The sequence below is a fragment of the Macaca nemestrina genome, chromosome X (assembly GCF_043159975.1).
Source record: "Macaca nemestrina isolate mMacNem1 chromosome X, mMacNem.hap1, whole genome shotgun sequence".
NCBI classification, from domain to species: domain Eukaryota; kingdom Metazoa; phylum Chordata; class Mammalia; order Primates; family Cercopithecidae; genus Macaca; species Macaca nemestrina.
The window spans coordinates 111,037,452-111,065,268 of NC_092145.1; the positions used below are offsets into that span (position 1 = coordinate 111,037,452).

General features: G+C 44.3%; 1 protein-coding gene, 1 long non-coding RNA gene and 1 pseudogene across 4 annotated transcripts; 1 reads left to right on the plus strand and 2 right to left on the minus strand.

Moving 5' to 3' along the window:
* Positions 1-1,766: 1,766 nt before the first annotated feature.
* Positions 1,767-13,203, minus strand: LOC139360628 (G antigen 10-like). Of its 3 annotated transcripts, none has more exons than XM_071088439.1 (5): positions 13,083-13,203; positions 7,286-7,374; positions 6,687-6,810; positions 3,776-3,901; positions 1,767-1,883 (listed from the first exon to the last, which is right to left on the minus strand). In XM_071088439.1, the coding sequence occupies exons 2-4, from the start codon at positions 7,364-7,366 to the stop codon at positions 3,777-3,779; spliced, it is 330 nt and encodes a 109-aa protein (XP_070944540.1). In that variant the 5' UTR covers positions 7,367-7,374; positions 13,083-13,203; the 3' UTR covers positions 1,767-1,883; position 3,776. The 3 variants fall into 3 exon arrangements, with proteins under 3 accessions (XP_070944540.1, XP_070944538.1, XP_070944539.1); XM_071088437.1 differs by having other exon boundaries at positions 6,657-6,810; XM_071088438.1 differs by lacking the exon at positions 13,083-13,203 and adding an exon at positions 8,168-8,190 and having other exon boundaries at positions 6,657-6,810.
* LOC105493934 (G antigen 10-like) lies at positions 12,723-27,295 on the minus strand (annotated as a pseudogene).
* LOC139360629 (uncharacterized) lies at positions 14,720-24,851 on the plus strand. Its single transcript, XR_011618128.1, has 3 exons — positions 14,720-14,772; positions 16,989-17,040; positions 24,157-24,851. It is a non-coding gene; the product is annotated as an uncharacterized lncRNA (long non-coding RNA).
* Positions 27,296-27,817: the final 522 nt, after the last annotated feature.

Genomic DNA, 27,817 nt, shown 5'->3' on the forward strand with positions numbered 1-27,817 from the left:
ATCCTTTTTAGAATCAGAATCACAGAAGGAGAAGTGACGGTATTAGGGAAACGGGACAGCCAGAGTGGCACCATGTGAAAATCAACTCCATCTTGAAACTAGCAAGATACATAGTCCTACCAGTCACAACCCATGGTCCTAAGATGTTTGGAGTTGAGAAAGCAGACGAAAGGTACCTCCACGGACATGCCCCCACAGCAGCAGAAACTGCAGGGTTCCCAACACCCAACAATATATGCTTTCAACATAATTATGCTCTCATGGACTTACACACTGGTAAGTCAAGGATAGTTGTCTTTAAATCAACAGAATGATAAATTTCATCATGCAAGTGTTTGCCCACCTGCACAAAGGTACAGGTAAGTTTAGTCTTTATATAGATAAGACCCCTGTATAAGAAAAACCTGATCAGGCCAAGTCTCACGCCTGTAATCCTAGTATTTTGGGAGGCTGTGCTGGCCAGAACACCTGAGCTGAGGACTTCCATCGAGAGCAGCCTGAGCAACATCAGAAAATCTCAAAACTACAAAAAACAAAGAAAAAGCCATCAAAAAATTACCTGGGCATGGTGGCATGTACCTAGACTCACAGCTACTCAGGAGGCTGAGGTGGGAGGATCGCTTCAGCCCAGGAGGTCAAGGCTGCAGTGAGCTCTGATAACACCACTGCACCCCAGCCTGGATGACAGAGTGAGACCCTGTCTCAAGTTTTAAAAATTGAACATAAAAACATCCAATTTTATCAATCGAATTCACTATATTAACAGATGAATGGGAAAAAATGCTGTGGTCGAAATAGATGCACTGTTTGATGAAACTCAACATAGATTCAAATGAATACGCTCAGCATATTTAGAACAGAATGGAATGACTTACTCTGAAGAAGTCCGTCTACAAAAAAAGGACAGTAACTATGACAGTGAAATGTTGAAAGTTTTCCGTTTCTCATCAGGGATAAGACAAGGATGTCCACTATCACCATGGAACAGGTGGGTCTGCGCAATGCCATAAAATCAGAAAAGGAAATAAAAGTCTTTACAACGGCAGCAACAGTCCTGGTGCGGAGGCCCATGCCTGTAATCCCAGCACTGTGGGAGGCAAGGCGGGTGCATCACTTGCACTCAGGAGTCCAAGAACAGCACGGGAAACATGGCAAAACCCCGTCTCTACAAACAATACAAAAGGACAAAGAAAAATAAATGGCAGAAATAAAATTGCTCTTATTGAAGGATGATATGTTTCTGTATGTTGAAGACTGAAAATGATCTAGAAATAAACTTTTAGAGTTCATAAGCATATTTCACAAGGCTGCTGGATAGAAAACCAATATATAAGAATTATGTCTCCGCCGGGCATGGTGGCTCACGCTTGTAATCCCAACACTTTGGAAGGCCGAGGCGGGTGAATCACGAGGTCAGGAATTCAAGAGCACCCTAGCCAAGATGGTGAAACCCCATCTCTACTAAAAATACAAAACTTAGCCGGGAGTGCTGGTGGGCGCCTGTAATCCCAGCTACTTGGGAGGCTAAGGCAGAGAATTGCTTGAATCCGGGAGGCGGGGGTGGCAGTGAGCAGAGATCGCGCCACTGCACTCCAGCCTGGGTGACACAGCGAGACTCTGTCGCCAAAGGGAAAAATGAAAGAAAGAAAAAAGAATGATGTGTCTACATACCAGCTCAAACAGTTGGAATATAACATTTCAAAGAATGATACATGTCTCACAGCATCAAAAAGCTAGAAATAAAGTTCACAAAAGATGCGCAAGACTTCTTTGCAGAGGGCTGTAAAGCTTTATTGGGAGAATTTTAATGAACAAATTTCCAACATAGGAGCAGCCTGCATCATTTCAGCGTGTCTTCTTTTAACACTGTCATTGCTTTTCACCTGTAACAGAAACATAACAATTAGCAACGTGACTTAGCAACAGATTATTTAAATGACCCTAAAGGCATACAAAACACACTACAGTTTGGATTTTGTTAAATGGACTAGAAACAAAACCCAAAGGGTGATCCTGTGTCTTACATCCAATTAAACCTCAATACACTTTGAGGACGGACCTGTAGAATTTAAAGGTAATTTCTTCCCTAAACATCCAGTGCTTCCTTTCAATTCAAAAGCACTTACAATTCACAGTCAGGAATTTGGAAAACACAAGTGTAAAACATACTTCAGTTGATTAGTCAGGAAGTCCTAAAGTCATGGTCTTTCAACTTTGAATCTGATCAATCCATGTCTCTAAAGCTGAAACTTACATGTAACATTTGATATGGTGAGAGATGATTATATCACATATGTGTCAACAGTCTTATTAGAAATACTGGCTCATGAAGACTGACAGTGTGGCAGGGAGCGTGCATAGCACAGGCATCTTACTCACACCCATGCTGAGCATCACTGACCTACATGCCACAGAGGATAGGAACTAACCGGTCTCTCGCCAGTTGATAATTTCATCACTCAAGGTTTCCGTGAGGAAAGATTTTAAAAGCAATTGTTCATTAAAAGCCAGAGAATCCCAGCCTGGGCAACATAGTGAGACCTCATCTCGACAAAAAAAATTTTTTTTTTAATTTAACAGAAAAAAAAAAAAAAAAAAACAACTTAGGCACGGTGGCTTGTGCATATACTTTCAGCCACTCAGGAGGCTGAGGTGGGAGGACTGCTTTAGCCAGGGAGCCAGAGGTTGCAGTGAGCTGAAATCACACCACTGTACTCCAGCCTGGGTGACAGACTGAGACTCTGTCTCAAACAAACAAAGAGGAGGGAGAATTCACAATTTGACAAGATGCTACCATATATATTCAGCTCTCCACACGGAAAAACTAAGATGAAGCAGAGTGACCGCTCACTTTCTTAGTAGCAATGAAATCTCAATTTAGAGATTTTCAGATGACTCAGGCAGGGTTTCATGATTTGGGATCAACACATCATGTGAAGCAGATGATCTCTGTATCCCATGCATTCTATACAACAGGATCAGAGTATGAAAGAACCAGAAGGGAAAATGGTTTTAAAATCTCTGACTTCAACTCACTATTTTCATAAGAACCAAAGACAGGTTTAGAAGTGAAAGGACTCACTCAGCATCTCGCCAAGGCTGTAAGAGCTGGTATTAGAACCCGCATCAGTGCTTCGGCATTTTTCACACCAAGTGATGGGTGTTACAAATGTGTTATGTATTTGTTAAAAGCAGATCTTTACAAAAGCATCTGAAAATTATGAGCTATTGGTTCAAGGATTTAGACTCAAATCTTCATTCAACATGGCTTTGACTCAGTTTGTTTCTATATCTGACAGCCTATCAGTCGGGTGCTGGGGCCTGAACTACGTTTCAAATAACCTTTCTATATAAGAACTCTAGTATTACAGAGGCAGTACTGTTACCTCTCTGCTATTAAAAATATAATGCTGGGTCGGGCTCCGTGGCTCTCGCCTGTAATCCCGGAAATTTCAAAGGCGAGGCACGTGGATAACCCGAGGCCAGGAGTTCGGGACCAACCTGTGCAACGGAACAAAACCCCATCAATACTAAACATACAAAAATTAGCTGGGAACGGTGGAGCACGTCTCTAAGCCTGGCTACTCGGGAGGCACACGCGGGAGAATGACTTGAACCCGGGAGGCTGAAGTTCCAGTGACCGAGGTGGGACCACTGCACTCCAGCTTGGTCGACAGAGCGAGACTCTGTCTCAAAAAATAACTATTATTATTGTTATTATACAATACTGTGGAAACAGACACCCTACGATCTGCATGTCTAATGGATTGCCTACCTTATTCAGGCCTTTTCACCTCCTCTGGATTTGGCAGGCTCATCTCCTGGACATCAGGACCATCTTCACGCTCATAATCGGGCGTCGGGCGAACCTCTTCCTGGCTCTCAGCTTCAGGCTCTGGCCCTTAAAAATAAAAAATACGTATCAATTTAAGCAGTAAAACATAAAATATCAATGAGAAAATAATACTCATGCTCTCGGTGTTATTTTATCAAAGCTTTAGCTACTGTAATAATAGATGTGTTGACAAGAATCCCAGGAACATTATTTCAGGAGTCTGTTAGCAGAAAACAGGAAAACAAGGTGTTCCAAATATTACCCTCTTCCTTTCCGAAGACTGCCCTCAGACAACGTTGTGGCCTCCTTTGCTCTTCTCTGTTATTCTTCTTCTGATTGTCCTTACCTCATCAAATGACTCAAGGCTGAAATCCTGTCTCTCACAGCACTTACACTCCTAGCACTCAGACTCTCCTATGGCCTGAGTAGCCACCAATCAACGCTGAGTCGAAAAAAGGTCTTTAAAAAATACACGAAAAAGCCCAAACTGCAGAACATTCTGCAAACCAACTGGTCTATCCTCTTCAAAAATGTCCGTATCATGAATGACAAAGAAAAATTAAGGAAACATTCCAGATTAAAGGAAACTAAAAACACCTGAAAAGCACAGGTAAGACGTGATCCTGAACCGGACTCTGGATCAGAAAAAGAAATCCTATCAATAACATTATCTGGGCCGGGCGTGGGGTCTCACGCCTGCAATCCAAACACTTTGGGATGCCAAGGTGGGCAGATCAGGTGAGGTCAGAAGTTCAAGACCGCAGTGGCCGGCGCCTGTAGGCCCAGCTACACGGCAGGCTGAGGCGTGAGAATCCCTAGAACCTGGGAGGTGTAGGTTGCAGTGAGCCAAGATCGCACTACTGCACTCCAACCTGGGCAACAGAGGGAGACTCCGTCTCAACAAAGAATAACGAAAGGAAGAAAGAAGTTGTCTGGGGAGCTGGCAAAATTTGAGTATGCACTGCGTATTAAATGACTGCATTTTCTCATTGTTAAATTTCCTGATTTTGATCTTTCTGCAGTGATGATCCAAGAAATGACTTTCTCTTTGTGCTGACGATATACACACCCTCGAGTACATAGGGGAAAGGACCATGATACCTGAAACTTTATCTAAACAAGTCAGCATTAATAACAGTAAACATACATCCGCGTGTGGGTGTGTGTGAGTGTGTGGGCAGCCGGGTAAGAGAGGGAGGGAAGAGATATAAAACCTACGGAGAGAAAGCTATTAAAAATTGGTGAATCTAGGTGAAAAGTATATGAGTTCGTTGTACCATTCTTGCAAATTTTCTATAAATGTTATGTCTTGAATATAGACACAGTAAAAATTTTAAAGAATATATGACAACTACACTGAAGTTTAGGAAGAGAGGAGGTTTTCTTTCAATTGTGGTAAAAAAATACACATATCCTCAAACTTACCGTCTTTTTTTAAGTGGTACAGTTCACTAAGGAGTTATGTCTGCAACATTACCAGCCACTAGGCACAAACTTTGAATCTGTGTTTTCTATACCATGAAACCTTTATTTATTTACTTGTTTGTTTGTTTCTTTATTACTGATGAGATCTCGCTATGTTTCCCAGGCTGGGCTTGAACGCCAGGGCTCAAGCGATCCTCTCACCTCAGCCTCCCAAGTAGCTGGGACTATGAGTGCACGGCGTTCAGCCCAGCTTGAGACCTTTCTCCTAAATGACAATCTGAGGATAAACCACAGGACATGCATAATGCTTATATTCAGCCATAGAGTACCAAGAGCAGTGTGCATCACCTAAGACATCTGAAGTCTACAACATGGATAGGATTTCAGTTACAATTACAATGTCAATTTCTGAAGGACTGATTAGCTGAATGGATTTGAGGACTATGGAAAATCTTACAGTCATGACACCCATTACCTACTGGGATAAACAGAAACTTAACTTTCTTCAAACAAAGTTATATTTAGTCCGAAGGTCCCAAATGTAATATTCCATAAATGAACCCCGTGAAGAACAAAGCACCAAATATAACATTGTTTGTGAATCACACAAAATATACTGTCCCGCACTGAGAATAAGGGAGTGGGTGGACAGCAGGTAATGGGCATTGTTATCAGTCATATTCTAGAAACTTTTAACAATGAATCCCTGGAATAATCCATGACCTCAGTTACATAAATGTTTCCTTTCAAAACATTTTATCTCGGAGAAATGATTTCCATCTCATGTTAATCCCAGGATAACTCCTTTTCTGCTTTTCCAACCATAAAAGGATTTAATCACCTCCTAAAAGCCACTTAGAAAATCACTAAACCAGCTACCTGTATGGCAGTATCCTCATTTATCCAGCTTTTATCAAACGTACCATATAAAAATATCAATCAAAGGAAACGGTGGCCAACATTCAGCGATTCGGTTTTTGGAGCTGCTCCTGCTCCTCTGAACTGGGTCTCTTCTTGGGCCAGTACTAAGCTACCTTACAGGAAAGCATTTGAGTTTTAAGCATTTTCAGCAAAATCTTTCCTTCTTTATAGCAACACAGATGATAGGAAGACACAAACCTTGGAACGAAGTACAAATTTTGTCTTCACCAGTCAAGGGTGTTCGGATAAAACACAATCCCGGCACCTCTATTCTCTCATTCATAAAGTCGAGAAATTTTATCATAGTGAGGGATTTGCCTAAGCTAAGCTGCAAACTACATAGCCTCCTGGCTTTTCCAGTCAATTTCAGGCATTCTTTCCATTGATTTCTTTCCTCCTGTTCCTGCTATGTGACAATGCATAACACACACACACATGCACACACGCACACGCACACACACAGACACACACACACCAGCGGGCATTCTTCTTCCCTTTCCATCACCTTGACCTGCAGATGCTCCCTCATCCTCTCCCTCCTGAGCAGGTGCAGGATCCTGACTTTGAGTTGCTGGTTCCCCTTCTTCAGGTTTTGGTGGTTCCACTTCTTCATCACTGAACTGCTCGGGCTGGGGAATATGTGTGGGTGTGCAAATAAAGAAAAAAAAAACAAGTTTTGCTATTCATACAAAATTTTACATATATACACAGAATACATAGCTGTTTCTGATCATAACTAAGCCTAAAGACATTTTTCCAACTCTATTCTCTATGGCCAAGAACGTTACTCTACCCACAGGGAGGTTACTGTGAGAAAAGTGACGCACAAGGACTTTGGAAGCTATTATACTCTGTGTTGGAATACATGTGTACGATCCGTCATTAACAAACAAAGCATGAGAAAGAAGTCATGGGCAAAAGCTGAAGAACACAAGAGGAAAAACAAAAAATCCTCCAGAATCAATGTTTCTTTCATGAGACGCCATAATCATGTTTTATCAGCAGGAAAGACGTTTCTCAGCATTTCCATACTAATGCAACAACACTATCGCAAAAATTAATTTCTGCTAATAGAAAACCTCGAATTAACATTTAAGCGCTCACCAGCATAGGCCCAATCATTTCAGGAGGCTCTACATAGCGTCTTGGTCTACGCCGGTAGGTCGATCTTCCTCGCCAACTCATATTTCACACTGAAAACAGACAACCGTGATTGGGAACATGCGCTCCAGAGGGCTGCTATATTCCATCACTTCCATGGATCAATGTTAACTTGTCGTTTTAATTTTGAAAATACTCTCAAAATAAGTCCCAGAGTGAAGCATATGTGTGTACGTTTTCTAAGTGTCTACAAAGCCATTTATGCTGGCCAAGCTGGCAGAGCAGTCATCTTAAGGCGTATGGCAAGAGGCCGAGGACATTTTTTTCTAAATTTCTTTTGGACGCGAGGTCTCGCTGTGTTGCTCAGGCTGGAGTGCAGGGGCGCGATCACAGCTCACTGCAGCCTCGACCTCCTGCTCAAGGGATCCTCCCGCCTCTGTGTCCCGAGTAACTCGGACTATAGGCGAGCACCACTATGCCCCGCAGATAGAGGTCATTTCCGATGAGGTTTAGTTTCACAAGCGGACTCCCCACGAAAACATTAGTGAATCACAATTCCCGTGATGGCTGCTTTGGGCAACTCCCGCTTCCTAGAGCCATTCACCCCCTCTCACATTAAGTTTGGTTGCACCGCACTGCCTAGCCCACTCCTTCCCACTTTTCCCGGACCTTCCATGGCGGACGTGAGACCTTGCAGTGCTTCTCACTCAGGCGCTCCACACTACACACTGCTGGGGGGCGCTCACCAGGCCGTAGCCTTCCCAGGTGCCAGATTCCTTCTTTACCACCCACCCTGCCCGCACCGGGCACCCCATTCAGGCATCTGCTCTGTGTCGTCGGGGGTTCTGGGCACCTCGGGACTTCCATCCCCCAAACAGCACTCACCCCATCTTCACCTGAGCCCCTGACCGCCTTCCCTCTGCGAGCCACCTTCCTCCCTGTCCAGGCCCCCTCACGACCACAAAGTCGATGGTGGCCTGGTAGCCTGAGAAGAGAAGGAGGACGACCTCGAGGTCCTTCTCCCTCAGAGGCCACAGACCAGGAAGCGGGATCCACCGGACCCACCCGAGGCCCTCTTCACCCTCACTTCAGCCCCCGTTATGACTGGCCTGCAGACCTACCAGACAAATCTCAGTAGGGGAAAAAGAGTCCAGACGGCAAGAACGAGACCGCACAGCCTCACAGCTCCCTGGCGTTCTTCACGTGGGCTAACGGGCTGGGCGGAAGACGCCCAGTGAACATGCGCACTGAGACGGGGGCCCAGGGAGCATGCGCGGCTGTGAGCCTGGGCGGGCTGCAGTTCCCAGCCCAATGCCCCAAACCCCGGATTCCCATCCACTGAGGATAATGGAATCCAACTTCCCTTTGCTGTTTCCTATGTTTCTGGGACTCAAATACCTCAAGTAGTGCTCCCCTCAAAACTCACTCGATTTTCAACTGAACTGACCCCCGACACACACACATACACACACAAACACACACCCAGGGTCCTCTCTTGCCCTGGCCCCACCATGGGGACAATAGCCACGGTGACTGCCTGGGAATACAGGTAGACCACCTGCAAAAACAGCAATAGCAGTCTACACCAAAAAGAAATTCTTCAATGTGAACAATTCTCAGAAAGAGACTGAAGGAAAAATGAATACAAACTCTAGGACCTGTAAAGAAATACTAAAACGATAGCTATCATTTGTGGCATCAGAATCACAGAAGAAATGACAGTATTAGGGAAACGGGACAGCCAGAGTGGCACCATGTGAAAATCAACTCCGTCTTGAAACTAGCAAGATACATAGTCCTACCAGTCACAACCCATGGTCCTAAGATGTTTGGAGTTGAAAAAACAGACGAAAGGTACCTCCACGGACATGCCCCCACAGCAGCAGAAACTGCAGGGTTCCCAACACCCAAAGCAACATATGCTTTCAACATAATTATGCTCTCATGGACTTATACACTGGTAAGTCAAGGATAGTTGTCTTTAAATCAACAGAATGGTAAATTTCATCATGCTCTTTGCCCACCTGCACAAAGGTACAGATAAGTTTAGTCTTTGTATAGATAAGACCCCTATATAAGAAAAACCTGATCAGGCCAAGTCTCACGCCTGTAATCCTAGTATTTTGGGAGGCTGTGCTGGCCAGAGCACCTGAGCTCAGGACTTCCATCGAGAGCAGCCTGAGCAACATCAGAAAATGTCATCACTACAAAAAACAAAGAAAAAGCCGTCAAAAAATTACCTGGGCATGGTGGCATGTACCTAGACTCACAGCTACTCAGGAGGCTGAGGTGGGAGGATCGCTTCAGCCCAGGAGGTCAAGGCTGCAGTGAGCTCTGATAACACCACTGCACCCCAGCCTGGATGACAGAGTGAGACCCTGTCTCAAGTTTTAAAAATTGAACATAAAAACATCCAATTTTATCAATCGAATTCACTATATTAACAGATGAATGGGAAAAAATGCTGTGGTAATCAAAATAGATGCACTGTTTGATGAAACTCAACATAGATTCAAATGAATACGCTCAGCATATTTAGAACAGAATGGAATGACTTACTCTGAAGAAGTCCATCTACAAAAAAGGACAGTAAATATGATGGTGAAATGTTGAAAGTTTTCCATTTCTCATCAAGGATAAGACAAGGATGTCCACTATCACCATGGTAACAGGTGGGTCTGCGCAATGCCATAAAATCAGAAAAGGAAATAAAACTCTTTACAATGGGAGCAACAGGACTGGCGCGGAGGCCCACGCCTGTAATCCCAGCACTGTGGGAGGCAAGGCGGGTGCATCACTTGCACTCAGGAGTCCAAGAACAGCACGGGAAACATGGCAAAACCCCGTCTCTACAAACAATACAAAAGGACAAAGAAAAATAAATGGCAGAAACAAAATTGCTCTTATTGAAGGATGATATGTTTCTGTATGTTGAAGACTGAAAATGATCTAGAAATAAACTTTTAGAAATCATAAGCATATTTCACAAGGCTGCTGGATAGAAAACCAATATATAAGAATTATGTCTCCGCCGGGCATGGTGGCTCACGCCTGTAATCCCAGCACTTTGGGAGGTCGAGGCGGGTGAATCACGAGGTCAGGAATTCAAGAGCACCCTGGCCAAGATAGTGAAACCCTATCTCTACTAAAAATACAAAACTTAGCCGGGCGTACTGGTGGGTGCCTGTAATCCCAGCTACTCGGGAGGCTGAGGCAGAGAATTGCTTGAATCCGGGAGGTGAGGGTTGCAGTGAGCAGAGATCGCGCCACTGCACTCCAGCCTGGGTGACACAGCGAGACTCCATCGCCAAAGAGAAAAATGAAAGAAAGAAAAAAGAATGATGTCTCTACATACCAGCTCAAACAGTTAGAATATAACATTTCAAAGAATCATACATGTCTCACAGCATCAAAAAGCTAGAAATAAAGTTCACAAAAGATGCGCAAGACTTCTTTGCAGAGGGCTGTAAAGCTTTATTGGGAGAATTGTAATGAACAAATTTCCAACATAGGAGCAGCCTGCATCATTTCAGCGTGTCTTCTTTTAACACTGTCATTGCTTTTCACCTGTAACAGAAACCTAACAATTGGGAACATGACTTAGCAACAAATTATTTAAATGACCCTAAAGGCATACAAAACACACTACAGTTTGGGTTTTATTAAATGGACTAGAAACAAAACCCTAAGGGTGATCCTGTGTCTTACATCCAATTAAACCTCTCTATGCACTTTGAGGACAGACCTGCAGAATTTAAAGGTAATGTCTTCCCTAAATATCCAGTGCTTCCTTTCAATTCAGAAGCACTTACAATTCACAGTCAGCAATTTGGAAAACACATGTGTAAAACATACTTCAGTTGATTAGTCAGGAAGTACTAAAGTCATGGTCTTTCAACTTTGAATCTGATCAATCCATGTCTCTAAAGCTGAAACTTACATGTAACATTTGATATAGTGAGAGATGATTATATCATATATATGTCGACAGTCTTATTAGAAATACTGGCTCATGAAGACTGACAGTGCGGCAGGGAGCGTGCATAGCACAGGCATTTTACTCACACCCATGCTGAGCATCACTGACCTACATGCCACGGAGGATAGGAACTAACTGGTCTCTCGCCAGTTGATAATTCCGTCACTCAAGGTTTTTGTGAGGAAAGATTTAAAAGGAATTGTTCATTAAAAGCCAGAGAATCCCAGCCTGGGCAGCATAGGGAGACCTCATCTCGACAAAAAAAAAAAAAAGTTTAAAAAAATTTTTAAAAAAACACAACAACTTAGGCACGGTGGCTTGTGGGCTTGTGCATGTACTTTCAGCCACTCAGGAGGCTGAGGTGGGAGGACTGCTTTAGCCAGGGAGCCAGAGGTTGCAGTGAGCTGAAATCACACCACTGTACTCCAGCCTGGGTGACAGATTGAGACTCTGTCTCAAACAAACAAACAAACAAAGAGGAGGGAGAATTCACAATTTGACAAGATACAATGATAGGTATTCAGCTCTCCACACGGAAAAACTAGGATGAAGCAGAGTGACCGCTCACTTTCTTAGTAGCAATGAAATCTCAATTTAGAAATTTTCAGATGACTCAGGCAGGGTTTCATGATTTGGGATCAACACATCATGTGAAGCAGATGATCTCTGTATCCCATGCATTCTATACAACAGGATCAGAGTATGAAAGAACCAGAAGGGAAAATGGTTTTAAAATCTCTGACTTCAACTCACTATTTTCATAAGAACCAAAGACAGGTTTAGAAGTGAAAGGACTCACTCAGCATCTCGCCAAGGCTGTAAGAGCTGGTATTAGAACCCGCATCAGTGCTTCGGCATTTTTCACACCAAGTGATGGGTGTTACAAATGTGTTATGTATTTGTTAAAAGTAGACCTTTACAAAAGCATCTGAAAATTATGAGCTATTGGTTCAAGGATTTAGACTCAAATCTTCATTCAACATGGCTCTGATTCAGCTTGTTTCTATATCTGACAGCCTATCAGTCGGGTGCTGAGGCCTGAACTATGTTTCAAATAACCTTTATATAAGAGCTTTATTACTAAAGAGGCAGTATTGTTACCTCTCTCTTATTAAAAATATAATGTGGCCGCCACGGTGGCTCAAACCTGTAATCCCAGCACTTTGGGAGGCCGAGACGGGCGGATCATGAGGTCAGGAGATCGAGACCATCCTGGCTGACACGGTGAAACCCCGTCTCTACTAAAAAATACAAAAAACTAGCCGGGCGAGGTGGCGGGCTCCTGTAGTCCCAGCTGCTACTCGGGAGGCTGAGGCAGGAGAATGGCATAAACCCGGGAGTCGGAGCTTGCAGTGAGCTGAGATCTGGCCACTGCACTCCAGCCTGGGCGACGGAGTGAGACTCTGTCTTAAAAAAATAAGTAAATAAAAATTTAGAAAATAAAAATAAAAATATAATGCTGGGTTGGGCACGATGGCTCTCCCCTGTAATCCTGGCAATTTCAAAGTTCGAGGCAGGTGGATCACCTGAGGTCAAGAGTTCAGGAACTACCTGTGCAACATAATGAAACCCCGTCTCTACTAAAAATACAAAAATTAGCTGGGCGTGGTGGAGTATGTCTGTAAGCCTTGCTCTGCGAGAGTCTCAGGCAGGAGAATCACTTGAACCCTGGAGACGGAATTTCCAGTGAGCTGAGATGGCACCACTGCACTCCAGCCTGGTCAGCAGAGTGAGACTACATCTAGAAAATATAATAATAATTATAATATGATACTGTGGAAACAGACACCCTACAGTTTTCATGCCTAATGGATTGTCTACCTTCTTCAGTCATTTTCACCTCCTCTGGATTTGGCAGGCCCATCTCCTGGACATCAGGACCATCTCCACGCTCACACCCAGTCTTCGGGTGAACCTGTTCCTGGCTATCAGCTTCAGGCTCTGGCCCTTAAAAATAAAAAGTACACATCAATTTAAGCAGTAAAACATAAAATATAAGTAAGAAAATAATATTCATGCTCTCAGTGTTATTATATAAAAGCTTTAGCTAGTCTTATAATAAATGTGTTGATAAGAATCCCAGGAACATTATTTCAGGAGTCTGTTAGGAGAAAAACAGGAAAACAGGGTTTTCCAAATATTACCCTCTTCCTTTCTGAAGACTGCCATCAGACACCTTTGTTGCCTCCTTTGCACTTCTCTGTTATTCTACTTCTGATTGTCCTTATCTTATTAAATGACTCAAGGCTGAAATCCTGTTTCTCGTAGCACTTACACTCCTAGCACTTAGACTCTTATATGGCCTGAGTAGCCACCAATAAATGCTGAGTTGAAAAAAGGTCTTTATAAAATACATGAAAAAGCCCAAACTGCAGAACATTCTGCAAACCAACTGGTCTATCCTCTTCAAAAATGTCTATATTATGAATGACAAAGAAAAATTAAGGAAACACTCCAGATTAAAGCAAATTTAAAACACCTGAAAAGCACATGTAAGACGTGATCCTGAACCAGACTCTGGATCAGAAAAAGAAATCCTATCAATAAAATTATCTGGGCCAGGTGTGGGGTCTCATTGCTGTGGGATAATTAAGGAATCAGAGACCTACCGAGGGGTTGAGGAGGAATTATTTAATTATTTAGGTGCACCGACCCATTCTGACTAACATCCAAAGGACTGAGCCCGAACAAACAGTCAAGCTACCTTTTAAGCATTTCGTGGGGCGGGGGGAGATCTGTGCAGGGGGAAGTATATTACAGAAGTGAGAAACAAAGACAGTTATTCAATTAAGACATGCATTACATCATTTCTTACTTTTCAAGGAACAACCTATTTTAAGACTTGAGATTATCTGTCTAATAACCTTGCTGCTGCACAGCTAGAGAAACAGAGTCTTCACAATGCCTGGGAAAGGGAGAGATAAGGCTCACTAGCCACAGAAGGAAAAACAGGCAGTTAATTTTAAAGGACTCCAACTCTTTCTTTTCCTCAGGGGGAACTGTGTTTTCTTACATACAACTGAGTTTTTGCTTACACATTTTTTAATTTCTTTTAATTCATTTCATTTCACCCCTTTGGTGCTTTTTATAACAAAGGTGTTCATAGAAAGCACCATTATTTGCCACCTCTTCACGGAGCTGAGCTTCTTCTTCTACTGGCAGCAGTTGATATTTGGTTAATGCCATCAACTGCGCAGTAGTGTGTCAGGTTACTATTGCCTTTATGGTTGACTGAATACTCCCAATAAACGGGTAAAATGCAAGGGAAGATGAGCCAGATGCCAAGAATAAACAAAAACCCACCAATAAGAGTTTTGAATCTTCTAAAGGTTGAGCACCATCCTCCAAACAATGAATCCGGGGCCCATCCGGATCAAGTCTGAACCGGAACATGGGCCAACTTGCGCATTCTAGCTGTGATTTCCATGACAACTCAGCCATTATCATTGATTTCTAGGCAACAGTTGGTTAAATTAAGTTTTCCACATACTCCTCCTTCTGAGGCTAAGAGGTAATCTAAAACCAATCTATTTTGATATATAGCATTTCTCATTTGTGTTGCTTGTATTGCCAATAAATCTAGTGCCCTTGACGCTTCATTGGTTATAATTTCAAGGACTGCCTGCAACCTTATGATGCAGTTGACCATATAGATTGGGGTGTGATATCCCCATGACCCATCTTATGCCCAGGTAGCTGGCCCATAATATTTAGTGATTCTTTCAGGAGGCCATTCATTATCCTTCCAGTCTCCTATGTCTACATCCTTTGTGACATTTGTGTCTAATTTTGTGATTATGCTTCTTCTAGTTCTTCTTTTATTTTCATCATAAACTGGATACCCTAAGAGTTCCCCTTGCTTTAGAGGAATTAGTAAGAAGGATGGCTTGATTGTTCCTAATACACATGCCCCTGTCCATTTAGCCAGCAGTTGCCAATATGCCCATGCTCCACAGATCTAATATAGGCCAGAGGGTGCTTTCCAAGCATTTGGAGCCCCTAGAGATGCCAAGAGTGGCTTAGAATAGAGAACCGAAAGGGTTTGGATCTGGTAAGTAGGAGTCATTCTGGGTGTTTCTCCAGAGTTTTGTCTTTAGTCTCATCATAATACTGTTGCCCTAGGCAGATTGTTTCTCCTACTCCCTCTCTGAAAGACTTTCTCCAATGGGCGATACAGTATTTTCCAATTATGGAGTTTTTTAACAACCAAACACTGGCTGAGGCTGTTGGTTCACTGGCAGGGTTAGGCGAAGTGAATTTATCTTGTGGCATTAATTCCTTTGCCTCCCATGGCCACTGGTCCCCCATATTAGTTTCTCCACATACACAGCATGAGGAAATTCCTAAGCTGCCAGTTATGTTTTCAGCTGGTTGGGCAAATAAGTTTTTGGTTGATGGGGGAAGCGCAGGCACTGACAGATCAAAATGCTTATAGAATGACTTATGGACCCGAAATTGCGGGGTTGGACGCATTTGAGTCCTTCTAGTCTTTTTGACAATTAGTAGTGGACTCCAAGGCCTGCTCCTTGTCTATTTACCTGTAATAGTGCTGTCTGTCCTGTAGACCAGAAAGGTAGCTCTGGCTTTAAGATAGCAAAATTTAAAGGATTGCATGCCCTTGTCTTACAGTTTGGTTTGGTTTACATACTCCTTAGCAGAGCAGTCCTTCCTGAATGTAAGTGTTGGAGCTCTGTTAGCATAGACCACTGAATGTTACAGTCTAGGCATCTGATTTGTGGTTCTCTGTACAGATGTTTAGGGCTGCTCCTGCTAAGCCTCTCTTGTGTTAAACCATTGCAGACTGTTTCTGGTTGTATGTGTAGGTTCTTAACTTGGTTCCTGTACATTTATAGTAGGTACGGTACAGTAGAATTTTAACTATGGTATTTTTTACCCAGGTAGTGTGTACACAATGTGGGTATCCTTCTAAAGATTTCTCCCCTTTTAGTATAGGCAGAAATGGTAACAACATCAGTGTATGTAATAGAAACATGCTTACACTACACCTGGGCATGGCAAACTTTCCTCTGAGCATAGACATTTGCAGCATTTGCAGTAATAACAACAGAACAATCAGTATTGACAGAATTATAACTAGGCTTATAAATTGTATTTACATTTACTTATCCAGAGATGGCCCTCTTAGCTTCAGCTGTGCGTAGACCAGTCAGCTTCCAGGATGTGACTAGAGCAGAGCTTGTAGGATCCTCAAGCTTCAGCCGTGTGTCGACTGACCAGCCTCTGGTGCGGTCAGAGCAGGGCAGTCGTCCTTCTTACCGGTGGTTGGGTTTCGCCGTAGGACCATTTGGGTGGGGCAATCTGGGTCTTGTTAGCTAATCCACTGGTCATCGTCAGGAGTCATGGCTGCCACTGGTTTCAGCCGGCTATTGTGAATCCAAGGTGTGACACCTGCAACTTTAACAGCAGTGGGAGTAGACATGATTACAATATGGGGCCCGTCCCATCAGGGCCCCAAGGTTGTTAGATTCCACCTTTTAACCCAGACAGAGTCCACTGGCTTATGTGGATGCACTGGGTCTGTTAGACTTATAGGTATCCTTTCCCTTACCCAGCTTTGCACCTCCTGCATTGCCACTCCTAAAGCCTGCATCTGTCTCCTAAGGGTTAACTCTCCTAACTCCTTTAAGTCCCCTCTAATTTGATTAATGATTGGGGGTGGCCTTCTGAACAATATTTCATAGGGTGAACACCCAGTTTGTTTTGTAGGTGTACACCTGACCTGGAGGAGGACCATGGGCAAGACCTGATCCCATCATAAGTGAGTTTCCTGGCAAAACTTTTTTAGTAGCTGTTTGAGTGCCCGCTTCATCCATGCCACCTTCCCTGAACTCTGTGGTCAGTAGGCTGTGTGCAGTTTCCATGTGATCTTTAAAGGTTGAGTCAGCTGTTGTACTACTTCTGCCACAAATGCAGGATCATTGTCTGATCCTAGGGTTAAAGGCAACCCAAATCTTGGCATGATGTCTTTTAGTAGCACCTTTGTTACCTCTCGTGCCTTCTCAGTTCTGGTGGGGAAGGCCTCAACCTACCCTGAGAAGGTGCAAACAAACACTAGCATATACCGGTAACCTCCTGCTCAAGGTAACTCGGTAAAGTCTACAAGCAGGTTCTCAAAAGGCACAGCTCCTGCTTCTTGAATTCCAGGGGGTCGAGTTGGTCCTTGTTTTGGATTATTCCGGGCACAGGATAGACATTGTTCACAAACAGCACGGGTGATGGCAGAGAGCTGTGGCACATAGAAATGCCAACCTATCGGCCGGGCGCGGTGGCTCAAGCCTGTAATCCCAGCACTTTGGGAGGCCGAGACGGGCGGATCACGAGGTCAGGAGATCGAGACCATCCTGGCTAACACGGTGAAACCCCGTCTCTACTAAAAAAAAAATACAAAAAACTAGCCGGGCAAGGTGGCTGGCGCCTGTAGTCCCAGCTGCTACTCGGGAGGCTGAGGCAGGAGAATGGCGTGAACCCGGGAGGCGGAGCTTGCAGTGAGCTGAGATCCAGCCACTGCACTCCAGCCTGGGCGACAGAGTGAGACTCCGTCTCAAAAAAAAAAAAAAAAAAAAAAAAGAAATGCCAACCTATCAAAGTCTCTAGTCGTCCTTCCAATGTGTGTTCTTTTATGGATCTGCTTCACAAACCTTGGGGCTTTTGTTTCTGGGATGGCTAGCCTCCCATCAGAGAACAGCCACCATCCATTTTTAATATATTTTCCTGTTTCCTGACCAAACCAAGCTTTTTCACTTCAAGAGTAACTGGTTACCTCCAGTAAAGGAGGCTCTATAAGGAGAGGCATTGCTAGAGTTCTTTCTTCAGGTAAAGCCTTGCTCATTGCTGCCTGCCTAGCCTCTCAGTCTGCCTTTCTGTTGCCCTGTGCCTCATAGCTTTTCCCGATTTGATGTCCTTTGCAATGAATGACAGCCACCTTCTCTGGAGCCCATATGGCTTCTAATAATTGTAAAATTTCCTCTTTATTTTGCATTTCTTTTCCTTCAGTAGTCAATAGTCCTCTCTCTTTGTACATTGCCCCATGGGCACGCAGGGTTGCAAAAGCGTATCTTGAATCAGTATATATGTTTACTTTCTTCCCCTTGGCCAATAACAGTGCTCTGGTTAATGCTATTAATTCAGCCTTCTGAGCAGAAGTCCCAGAAGGTAAGGCTTGAGCCTCGACCACTGAGTACTGGGTCACTACTGCATACCCTGCATATTGCACCTCATCTGTTATGAAACTGCTACCATCAGTGAAGTAGTCAACATCTGAGCTCTCCAAGGGGGTATCTCTGAGATCTTCCCGGCTGGAGAACACTTCATTCACCGTATTTATGCAACAGTGGGGAAGGTCCTGCCAGCAGTAAGGCAACCCACCATCCTTCCAACTGGGCTCCTCCACAGGTAGTAGGGTAGCTGGGTTCAAGGTATTCACAGACTCCAGTGTTATCTGGGGATTTTCACACAGAAGCCCTTGATACTTTAGCATTCTAGAGTTGGACAGCCAACGATGTCCTCTTTGCTCCATTAAGGTGAATACAGCGTGTGGCACCCGGACTATTATCTTCTGACCTAGGACTAGCTTGTTGGCATCTTCTATAAGGATTGCAGTAGCTGCCAGCACCCTGAGGCAGTGGGGCCAACCTAAGGCCACCAAGTCCAGTCTCTTGGATAAGTATGCTACTGGCCGATGCCAAGAGCCCAACAACTGAGTTAAGACTCTGACTGTCATTCCCTTCCATTCATCCACATACAGAAAGAAGGGTTTTGGTTTTTTTTGTTTTTGTTTTTGTTTTTACATCTGGCAACCCTAGCGCTGGGGCTTGAATAAGAGCTTCCTTTATATCTTTGAAGGCCTTTTCCTGTTCCTTTTCCTATACGAGGGGCTCTCTTTCTTTCCCTTTGGCAGCCTCATATAAGGGCCTTCCTATAAGGCAGAAGTTTGCAATCCAGATTCAGCAGAATCCCGCTGCACCCAGAAATTTCTTGACCTGCTACCTTGAAACTGGGGTGGGCAATGCACATACAGCCTCCTTGCATGCACTTCCAAGCCTGCACTGGCCTTGGGATACCATGAATCCTAGATATCCAACCTCCCGAAAACAGACTTTTGCCTTGTCCTTGGACACTTTGTAAACTGGCCTGTATTCACCATTTGGCTTGTGCACAGGAAGCAGAGGAGTATTCCAGGAGGACTTGCATTTCACTATAATCCTATGTTCATAGAGCTGATTTAAATGTTTTGTTACGCCATCAATTGCCTCTCTGGGTAGGGGTACTGACAGACTCGTACCAGGGCAGCATGAGGGTTAAGCTCTATTACCACCGGGGGTCTGTTTGCAGCAAGTCCAGGGGGGTTGTCCTTAGCCTATACACCTGGTACCTTGAAAAGCATTCCCCACATATTGTGTAGGTCTGGCTCCGGTAGCCTTCTGGCGTTCATAGAGCCACCATTCCTCAGCCTTTGTGACAGTTAGAGTCAATACCATTGCCTTAGACTTTCCAAACTCCAGTGTCATATTCCTTTTAAATGTAAAGGAAATTTGTGCCTGCAGTTTCTGGAGTAAGTCTCTTCCTAACAAGGGCACTCAACAATTTGGCATATATAGAAACTTATGCTGCACTTCTTGTCCCCTAATAACACATCTCCTGGATTTGCAGAAAAGTATCTTTTCTTTGGCCCCTATAGCCCCTACGATAGTAGCACAGTTCTTTGTGGGGGAGCTAATTGGGTGAGGTACCGCAGAGAAATTAGCACCAATATCGACCAAAAAATCCATTAATCGGCCCCCTACTTCCATAGAGACCATAGGCTCCCCGGGGCCTGAAAGGATGGAGTCTAGTCTGTCTCATTCCTCTAAATTCTTGGCCCCCACTAAGCTGATCGGATCAGGATCTGCCTTGGAAGCACCACAACTAGCAACCAAACGCCGCTCTTGGGTGTTAGACCATTGAACATTCTCCTTATTCTTTTGACATTTATCCTTCTAGTGTCCTTTCCTTTTGCACCATGCACATTAATCTCTCTCCAGCCTCGGCTGGCTTTCAAACTCCTATCCAGACTAGCCTTTTCCATGACCGCGTTCATGCCCGTGTCCATGCCTCCTTGCAAAGCCAGCTTCTCCTCGTGTAAGGGCTGCTGCTAGTAAATTAGCCTTTCTTAAGCCTCCGATCAGCTTTCTTCTTTGCCTCCTGATCTCAGTTAATGTACACCTTGGTAGCCACTTTAATAAACTGAGTAGCATTCACGCCGATGAAGCTTCTAACTTCTGCAATTTATGCCTAATATCTCCTTGGCCCTGCCTTACAAATGCTGTATTCACCATGCGCTGATTTTCAGCAGCATTAGGGTTAAACGGAGTGTACAACCAAAATGCCTCACAAAGTCTTTCTTAAGGGAAGAGGAACATCACACACCAGGGCCTATCATGGGGAGGGGGGAGGGGGGAGGGGGGAGGGATTGCACTGGGAGTTATACCTGATGTAAATGACGAGTTGAGGGGTACTGACGAGTTGATGGGTGCAGCACACCAACATGGCACAAGTATACATATGTAACAAACCTGCACGTTATGCACATGTACCCTAGAACTTAAAGTATAATAATAATAATTAATTAATTAATTAATTTTTTAAAAACTGGCTAGTGCTTTTATCTGCACCCTGGAGCACCTCTAAGATTTTTTATATTGGTTGCATTTTTCTTTTACCATCCTTTAGTCTTTGCAGAAGTGTTTCTTGGCGCCTTTGTAGGTGTTGAAGCCAGACTGCCTCATCTGGGTCCTAGTAGGTGTCCTTTTGTCCTCGTAAGAGGCGTAAGCATAACTTGGGCATAGCCAGACCTGAGATGGCCTGCCTGACTTTTCTAGCCTTTCACTTTAACTTCCCGGAGCTCTGATTTCTGTGAGACTGGGAGCCTGTATCTCTTTGAACTTAACTCCTTAGGGGCAGTTAGCCTTGGTAAAGGGGGTACATTGGAATGTAGGGAGGAGGGGTCTCTATTACCTCCTGTGGTTCTTGCAAAACCGGTTTTCTCTTTCCTCAGACTTTTCTTTTGTTTCCATAGCTGCCCGGGCAGCTGATTTTTACTTTCACTTTTGGCTTTTACTTTTCACTTTTTACTTTTGGAGTTACAAGCCTCTGTGACTTTCCCTGTAACTCTGTAGCTGCCAGAGCAGCTGGTTTCTCCCGGCGTGAGCTGCGAGCATTCTACAATAAACTGCTAGGCATTTAGTCATCAATCAATATAAAGACTAGGTCTGAATGCCCTGGCTGTCCTCTGACCCCAGTCACCACCTTAAAACACATGGCCAATTTCTCTGTAGTGCCTTTGGCCAGCCATCCAACACTAAAAGAGGGCTATTCTAATTCACGGTATGTCCTTAACTAAGCATCCAGTTTCATCCCATAATCACCTCTAAATCCTTTTTAAAATTTTTTTATCATGCACTCCAAAGGAGTTGGTTTCAATGCTTTTCCTCCCATTTCCTCCCTTGTAGCACACTTTCACTCTCGGGTCCACCAGACTGGGTCCTATTACGAGAGTTTCAGAGGCTGCTTAGCCAGGAACGTGCCTTCCCCTTTCACAGCCTGCTGTGGCTGTGGAGCTGGTCCTATCAGCTGTGCACAACGTCCTAGGTCTGATTTCCCCGCACTTGCCTTGGAGCACACAGCCCACGCTAAGGGATCTGTGCTTCCCCACGTCACTCCCCGCATTGGGCTCTCCCAAGACCATCTCTTTCACACACTTTCACACATGTCCTCTGCCCCAGGACTCCTCATCGGATGAAACGGGCCTCTCCCGTGTCCCAGGTGAGCCTAGTTAGGCTCCCACATTCACACACATACACACCACTCCTACCCCAGGACTCCTCATCGGACGAAACGAGCCTCCCTCATGTCCTGGGTAGGACCACACACACCCACACACTCCCAATTGGGGTGGCAAGCCACTCTTGCTACCCTGTCAGCAAGCTCTTCCTTGCTGCACTTGCCGCTCTATCAGCCCATTTTCTCCACCAGTGAAACACTTTCACTTTGTTAGGGGGACACGAGGTTCATCCAAATTGGCAGGCCACTCCTGCCACTCCCAGCCACTCTGGGTTAGATTAGTAGTTGGTCCCTGGGAGGTGATCAAGCTCCCCTTCGTCCCTATGGGACGGGCTTTCCTGACTTGGGCCCTTTATCCTTACTGTGGTTCCTGAAGTGCTGGTATCATGCTGCAGCCCTGTCTCTGGTTCCACTGCGCTGCCACATAAGTCCTCGGGATGCAGGGAGAGCCAGTCTCCATCCGGGTAAAGCTCCCCCATGGTGTGCCTTGGATGCCAAGTCTCCCCCAGTCCTGGGGGTCTAGTCCCACAGGCAAAGAAGACAGTAAATCTGTCATCTCTGATCCCCGTCTGGGCCACCAGAAATGCTGTGGGATAATTAAGGAATCAGAGAGACCGAGGGGTTGAGGAGGAATTATTTAATTATTTAGATGCACCAACCTAGTCGGATTAACATCCAAAAGACTGAGGCCCAAACAAAGAGTTAAGCTATCTTTTAAGCATTTCATGGGGCAGGGGGAGATCTGTGCAGGGGGAAAAGTACTACAGAAGTGAGAAACAAATAACAGTTATTCAATTAAAACATGCATTACATCATTTCTTACCTTTCAAGGAACAACATGTTTCACGACTTGAGATTATCTATCTAGTGACCTTGTAGCCACACAGCTAGAGAAACAGTCTTCACAATGCCTGGGAAAGGGAGAGATAAGGCTCACTAGCCACAGAAGGAAAAACAGGCAGTTAATTTTAAAGGACTCCAGCTCTTTCTCTTCCTCAGGGGAAATTGTTTTTTTTTTAACATACAACTGAGTTTTTGCTTACACATTCTTTAATTTCTTTTAATTCCTGTTCCATCACACCTGTAATCCAAACATTTTGGGATGCCAACGTGGGTAGATCAGGGGAGGTCAGAAGTTCAAGACCAACCTGGACAACAGGGCGAACCCTATCTCTACTAAAAATACAAAAAAAAAAAAAAAAAGGAAACATTACTCAGGCGTGGTGGCAGGGCCATGTAGTTCCAGCTGCATGGGAGGCTGAGGCATGAGAATCCCTTCACAACCAGGGAGGTGTAGCTTGCAGTGAGACAAGATCGCACTACTGCATTCCAACCTGGGGAACAGAGAGAGACTCAGTCTCAACAAAGGAAAAAAAAAGGAAGAAACAAATTGTCTGGAGAACTGGCAAAATTTGAGTATGCACTGTGTATTAAATGACTGCATTTTCTCATTGTTAAATTTCTGATTTTGATCTTTCTGCAGTGATAATCCAAGGAATGACTTTTTCTTTGTTCTGACAATATACACACACTCAACTACATAGGGTAAAGGGCCATAATACCTGAAACTTTATCTAAACAAGTCAGCATTAATAACAGTAAACATATATCCATATGTGTGTGTGTGAGTGTGTGGGCAGCAGGGTAAGAGAGGGATGGAAGAGATATGAAACCTATGAAGTGAAAGCTATTAACAATTGGTGAATCTAGGTGAAAAGTATATGGGTTCATTGTACTATTCTTGCAAATTTTCTATAAATGTTATGTCTTGAAAAGAGATACAGTAAAAATTTAAAAGAATATATGACAACTACACTGAACTTCAGGAAGACAGGTATTTTTTAATTGTGGTAAAAAATATATATATCATAAAATTTGCCATCTTAACTATTTTTAAGTAGTACAGTTCACTAAAGAGTTATGTTTGCAACATTACCAGCCACTAGGCACAAACTTTGAATCTGTGTTTTCCTATACCATGAAACCTTTAGTTATCTGTTTGCTTGTTTGTTCGTTTGTTTGTTTATTACTGATGAGATCTCGCTATGTTTCCCAGGCTGGACTTGAACTCCAGGGCTCAAGCAATCCTCTCACCTCAGCCTCCCAAGTAGCTGGGACTATGAGTGCATGGCGTTCAGCCCAGCTTGAGACCTTTCTCCTAAATGACAATCTGAGGATAAACCACAGGACATGCATAATGCTTATACTCAGCCATAGAGTACCAAGAGCAGTGTGCATCACCTAAGAAATCTGAAGTCTACAACATGGATAGGATTTCAGTTACAATTACAATGTCAATTTCTGAAGGATTGATTAGCTGAATGGATTTGAGGACTATGGAAAATCTTACAGTCACGACACCCATTACCTACTGGGGTAAAGAGAAACTTAACTTTGTTCAAACAAAGTTGTATTTAGGTCCGAAGGTCCTACATGTAATATTCCATAAATGAACCCTGTGAAGAACAAAGCACCAAGTATAACACTGTGAATCACACAAAATATACTGTCCCGCACTGAGAATAAGGGAGTGGGTGGACAGCAATTAATGGGCATTGTTATCAGACATATTCTAGAAACTTTTAACAGTGAATCCCTGGAATAATCCATGACCTCAGTTACATAAACGTTTTGTTTGAAAATATTTTATCTAGGAGAAATTATTTCAATCTCAATGTTAATCTCAGGATAATTTCTTTCTTGCTTTTTCTAACCATAAAAGGATTTAATCACCTCCTAAAGGCCACTTAGAAAATCACTAAACCAGCTACCTGTATGGCAGTATCCTCGTTTATCCAGCTTTTATCAAACGTACCATATAAAAATATCAATCAAAGGAAATGGTGGCCAACATTCAGCGACTCGGTTTTTGGAGCTGCTCCTGCTCCTCTGAACTGGGTCTCTTCTTGGGCCAGTACTAAGCTACCTTACAGTAAAGGATTTGAGTTTTAAGCATTTTCAGCAAAATCATTTCCTTCTTTACAGAAACATAGATGGTAGGAAGACACAAACCTTGGAGCAAAATACAAATTTTGTATTTACCAGTCAAGCGTTCTTGGATAAAACACAATCCCCACACTTCCATTCTCTCATTCATAAAGTTGAGAAATTTTATCGTAGTGAGGGATTTGCCTAAGCTAAGCTGCAACTACATAGCCTCCACGCTTTTCCAGTCAATTTCAGGCATTCTTTCCATTGTTTTCTTTCATCCTGTTTCTGCTATATGACAATGCATAACACACACACACACGCACGCGCACACACAGACACACATAGACGCATGCACCAGCAGGCATTCTTCCTCCCTTTCCCTCACCTTGACCTGCAGATGCTCCCTCATCCTCTCCCTCCTGAGCAGGTGCAGGATCCTGACATTAAGCTGCTGGTTCCCCTTCTTCAAGTTCTGGTGGTTCCACTTCTTCATCACTGAACTGCTCGGGCTGGGGAATATGTGTGGGTGTGTAAATTAAAAAAAAAAAAAAAAAGTTTTGTTATTGATACAAAATTTTACATATATACACAGAATACATAGCTATTTCTGATCATAACTAAGCCTAAAGACATTTCTCCAACTCTATTCTCTATGCCCAATAAGGTTACTCTACCCACAGGGAGGTTACTGTGAGAAAAGTGATGCACAAGGACTTTGGAAGCTATTATATTCTGTGTTGGAATACATGTGTACGATCCATCATTAACAAACAAAACATGAGAAAGAAGTCATGGGCAAAAGCTGAAGAACACGAGAGGAAAAACAAAAAATCCTCCAGAATCAACGTTTCCTTCATGAGACGCCATAATCATGTTTTATCAGCAGGAAAGACGTTTCTCAGCATTTCCATACTAATGCAACAACACTATCGCAAAAATTAATTTCTGCTAATAGAAAACATCGAATTAACGTTTAAGCACTCACCAGCATAGGCCCAATCATTTCAGGAGGCTCTACATAGCGTCTTGGTCTAAGCCGATAGGTCGATCTTCCTCGCCAACTCATATTTCACACTGAAAACAGACAACCGTGATTGGGAACATGCGCTCCAGAGGGCTGCCATATTCGATCTCTTCCATGGATCAATGTTAACTTGTCCTTTTAATTTTGAAAATACTCTCAAAATAAGTCCCAGAGTGAAGCATACGTGTGTACGTTTTCTGAGTGTCTACAAAGCCACTTATGCTGGGCAAGCTGGCAGAGCAATCATCTTAAGAAGTGTGACAAAAGGCAGAGGGCATTTTTTCTAAATTTCTTTTGGTCCCGCGGTCTCCCTGTGTTGCTCTGGCACAGTGCAGTGGCACGATCACAGCTCACTGCAGCCTCGACTTCCCACTCAAGGGATCCTCCCACCTCAGCGTCCCGTGTAACTGGGACTACAGGCGCAGGCCACAGTGCCCCACTGACAGAGGGCATTTCTGATGAGGTTTAGTTTCACAAGTGGAATCCACATGAAAACACTAGTGAATCATAATTCTCGTGATTGCTACTTTTGGAACACTCCCACTTACTAGAGCCATTCACCCCTCTCAAATCAAGTTTGGTTGGACCACACAGCCTCGCCCAGTCCTTCCCACTGTTTCCGGACCTTCCATGGCAGAGGTGAGACCTTGCGACGCCTCTCACTCGGAGGCTCCGCACTCCACAAAGCTTGGGGGCACTCACCAGCCCGCAGCCTTCCCAGGTGCCAGCTCCCTTCTTTACTGCCCTCCTCGCACCCGCCTGGGGCCTCGTTCAGGGATCTGCCCTGTGTCCGGGGTTCCTGGCACCTCCTGACTTCCAGCCCTCTGACAGCACAACCAGCAATCGCCCCTTCTACTCCTGAGCCCTTGACCTCCTCCCCTTCATGGCCCACCTTCCTCTCTGTCCTGGCCCCTTCACAACCACAAAGCTGATGGTGGCCTCGCAGCCTTTGAGAGAAGGAGGACGACCTCGAGGCCCTTCTCTTTCAGAGGTGAGGAACTCCCTCCCTTTCAGAAGACTCGAGGCCCTTCTCCCTCAGGAGCTACAAGGCCCTTCTCCCTCAGAGGCCACAGACCATGAGCAGGACCCGACAGACCCACCCGAAGCACACTGCCAGCTCTTCAACCTCACTCACACTTCAGCCCCCAGGATGACTGGCCTGCAGACCTACCAGATGAATCTCAGTAGAGGAAAAAGAGTCCGGACAGCAGGAACGAGACCACACACCCTCACAGCTCCCTAGCGTTCTCCACCTGGGCAAAGCAGCGGAGCGGAAGACGCCCAGTGAACATGCGCACTGAGACGGGAGCCAAGGAGCATGCGCGGCTGTGGGCCAGGGAGGACTGCAGTTCCCAGCCCCGCAACCCAAACCCCAGATTCCCATCCCCACTGAGGATAATGGAATCTGACCTCCCTCTGCTGTTTCCTATGCCTCTGGGACTCAAATACCTCAAGTAGTGCTCCCCTCAAAACTCATTCCATCTTCAACTAAACCCCTCTCCCCTCCAGGGCCCTCTTTTGCCCTGGCCCCACCATGAGGACAAGAACCACGGTGACTGCCTGGGAAGACAGGTAGACCACCTGCGAAAACAGAAATAGCAACCTACTCCAAAAAGAAATTGTTTAATATGTGAACAAGTCAGAGAAACAGACTGAAAGAAAAATGAATACAACCTCTAGGACCTGTAAGAAAATACTAAAATGGTATCATTTGCAGCATCAGAATCACAGAAAGAGAAGTGACAGTATTAGAGAAACAGGA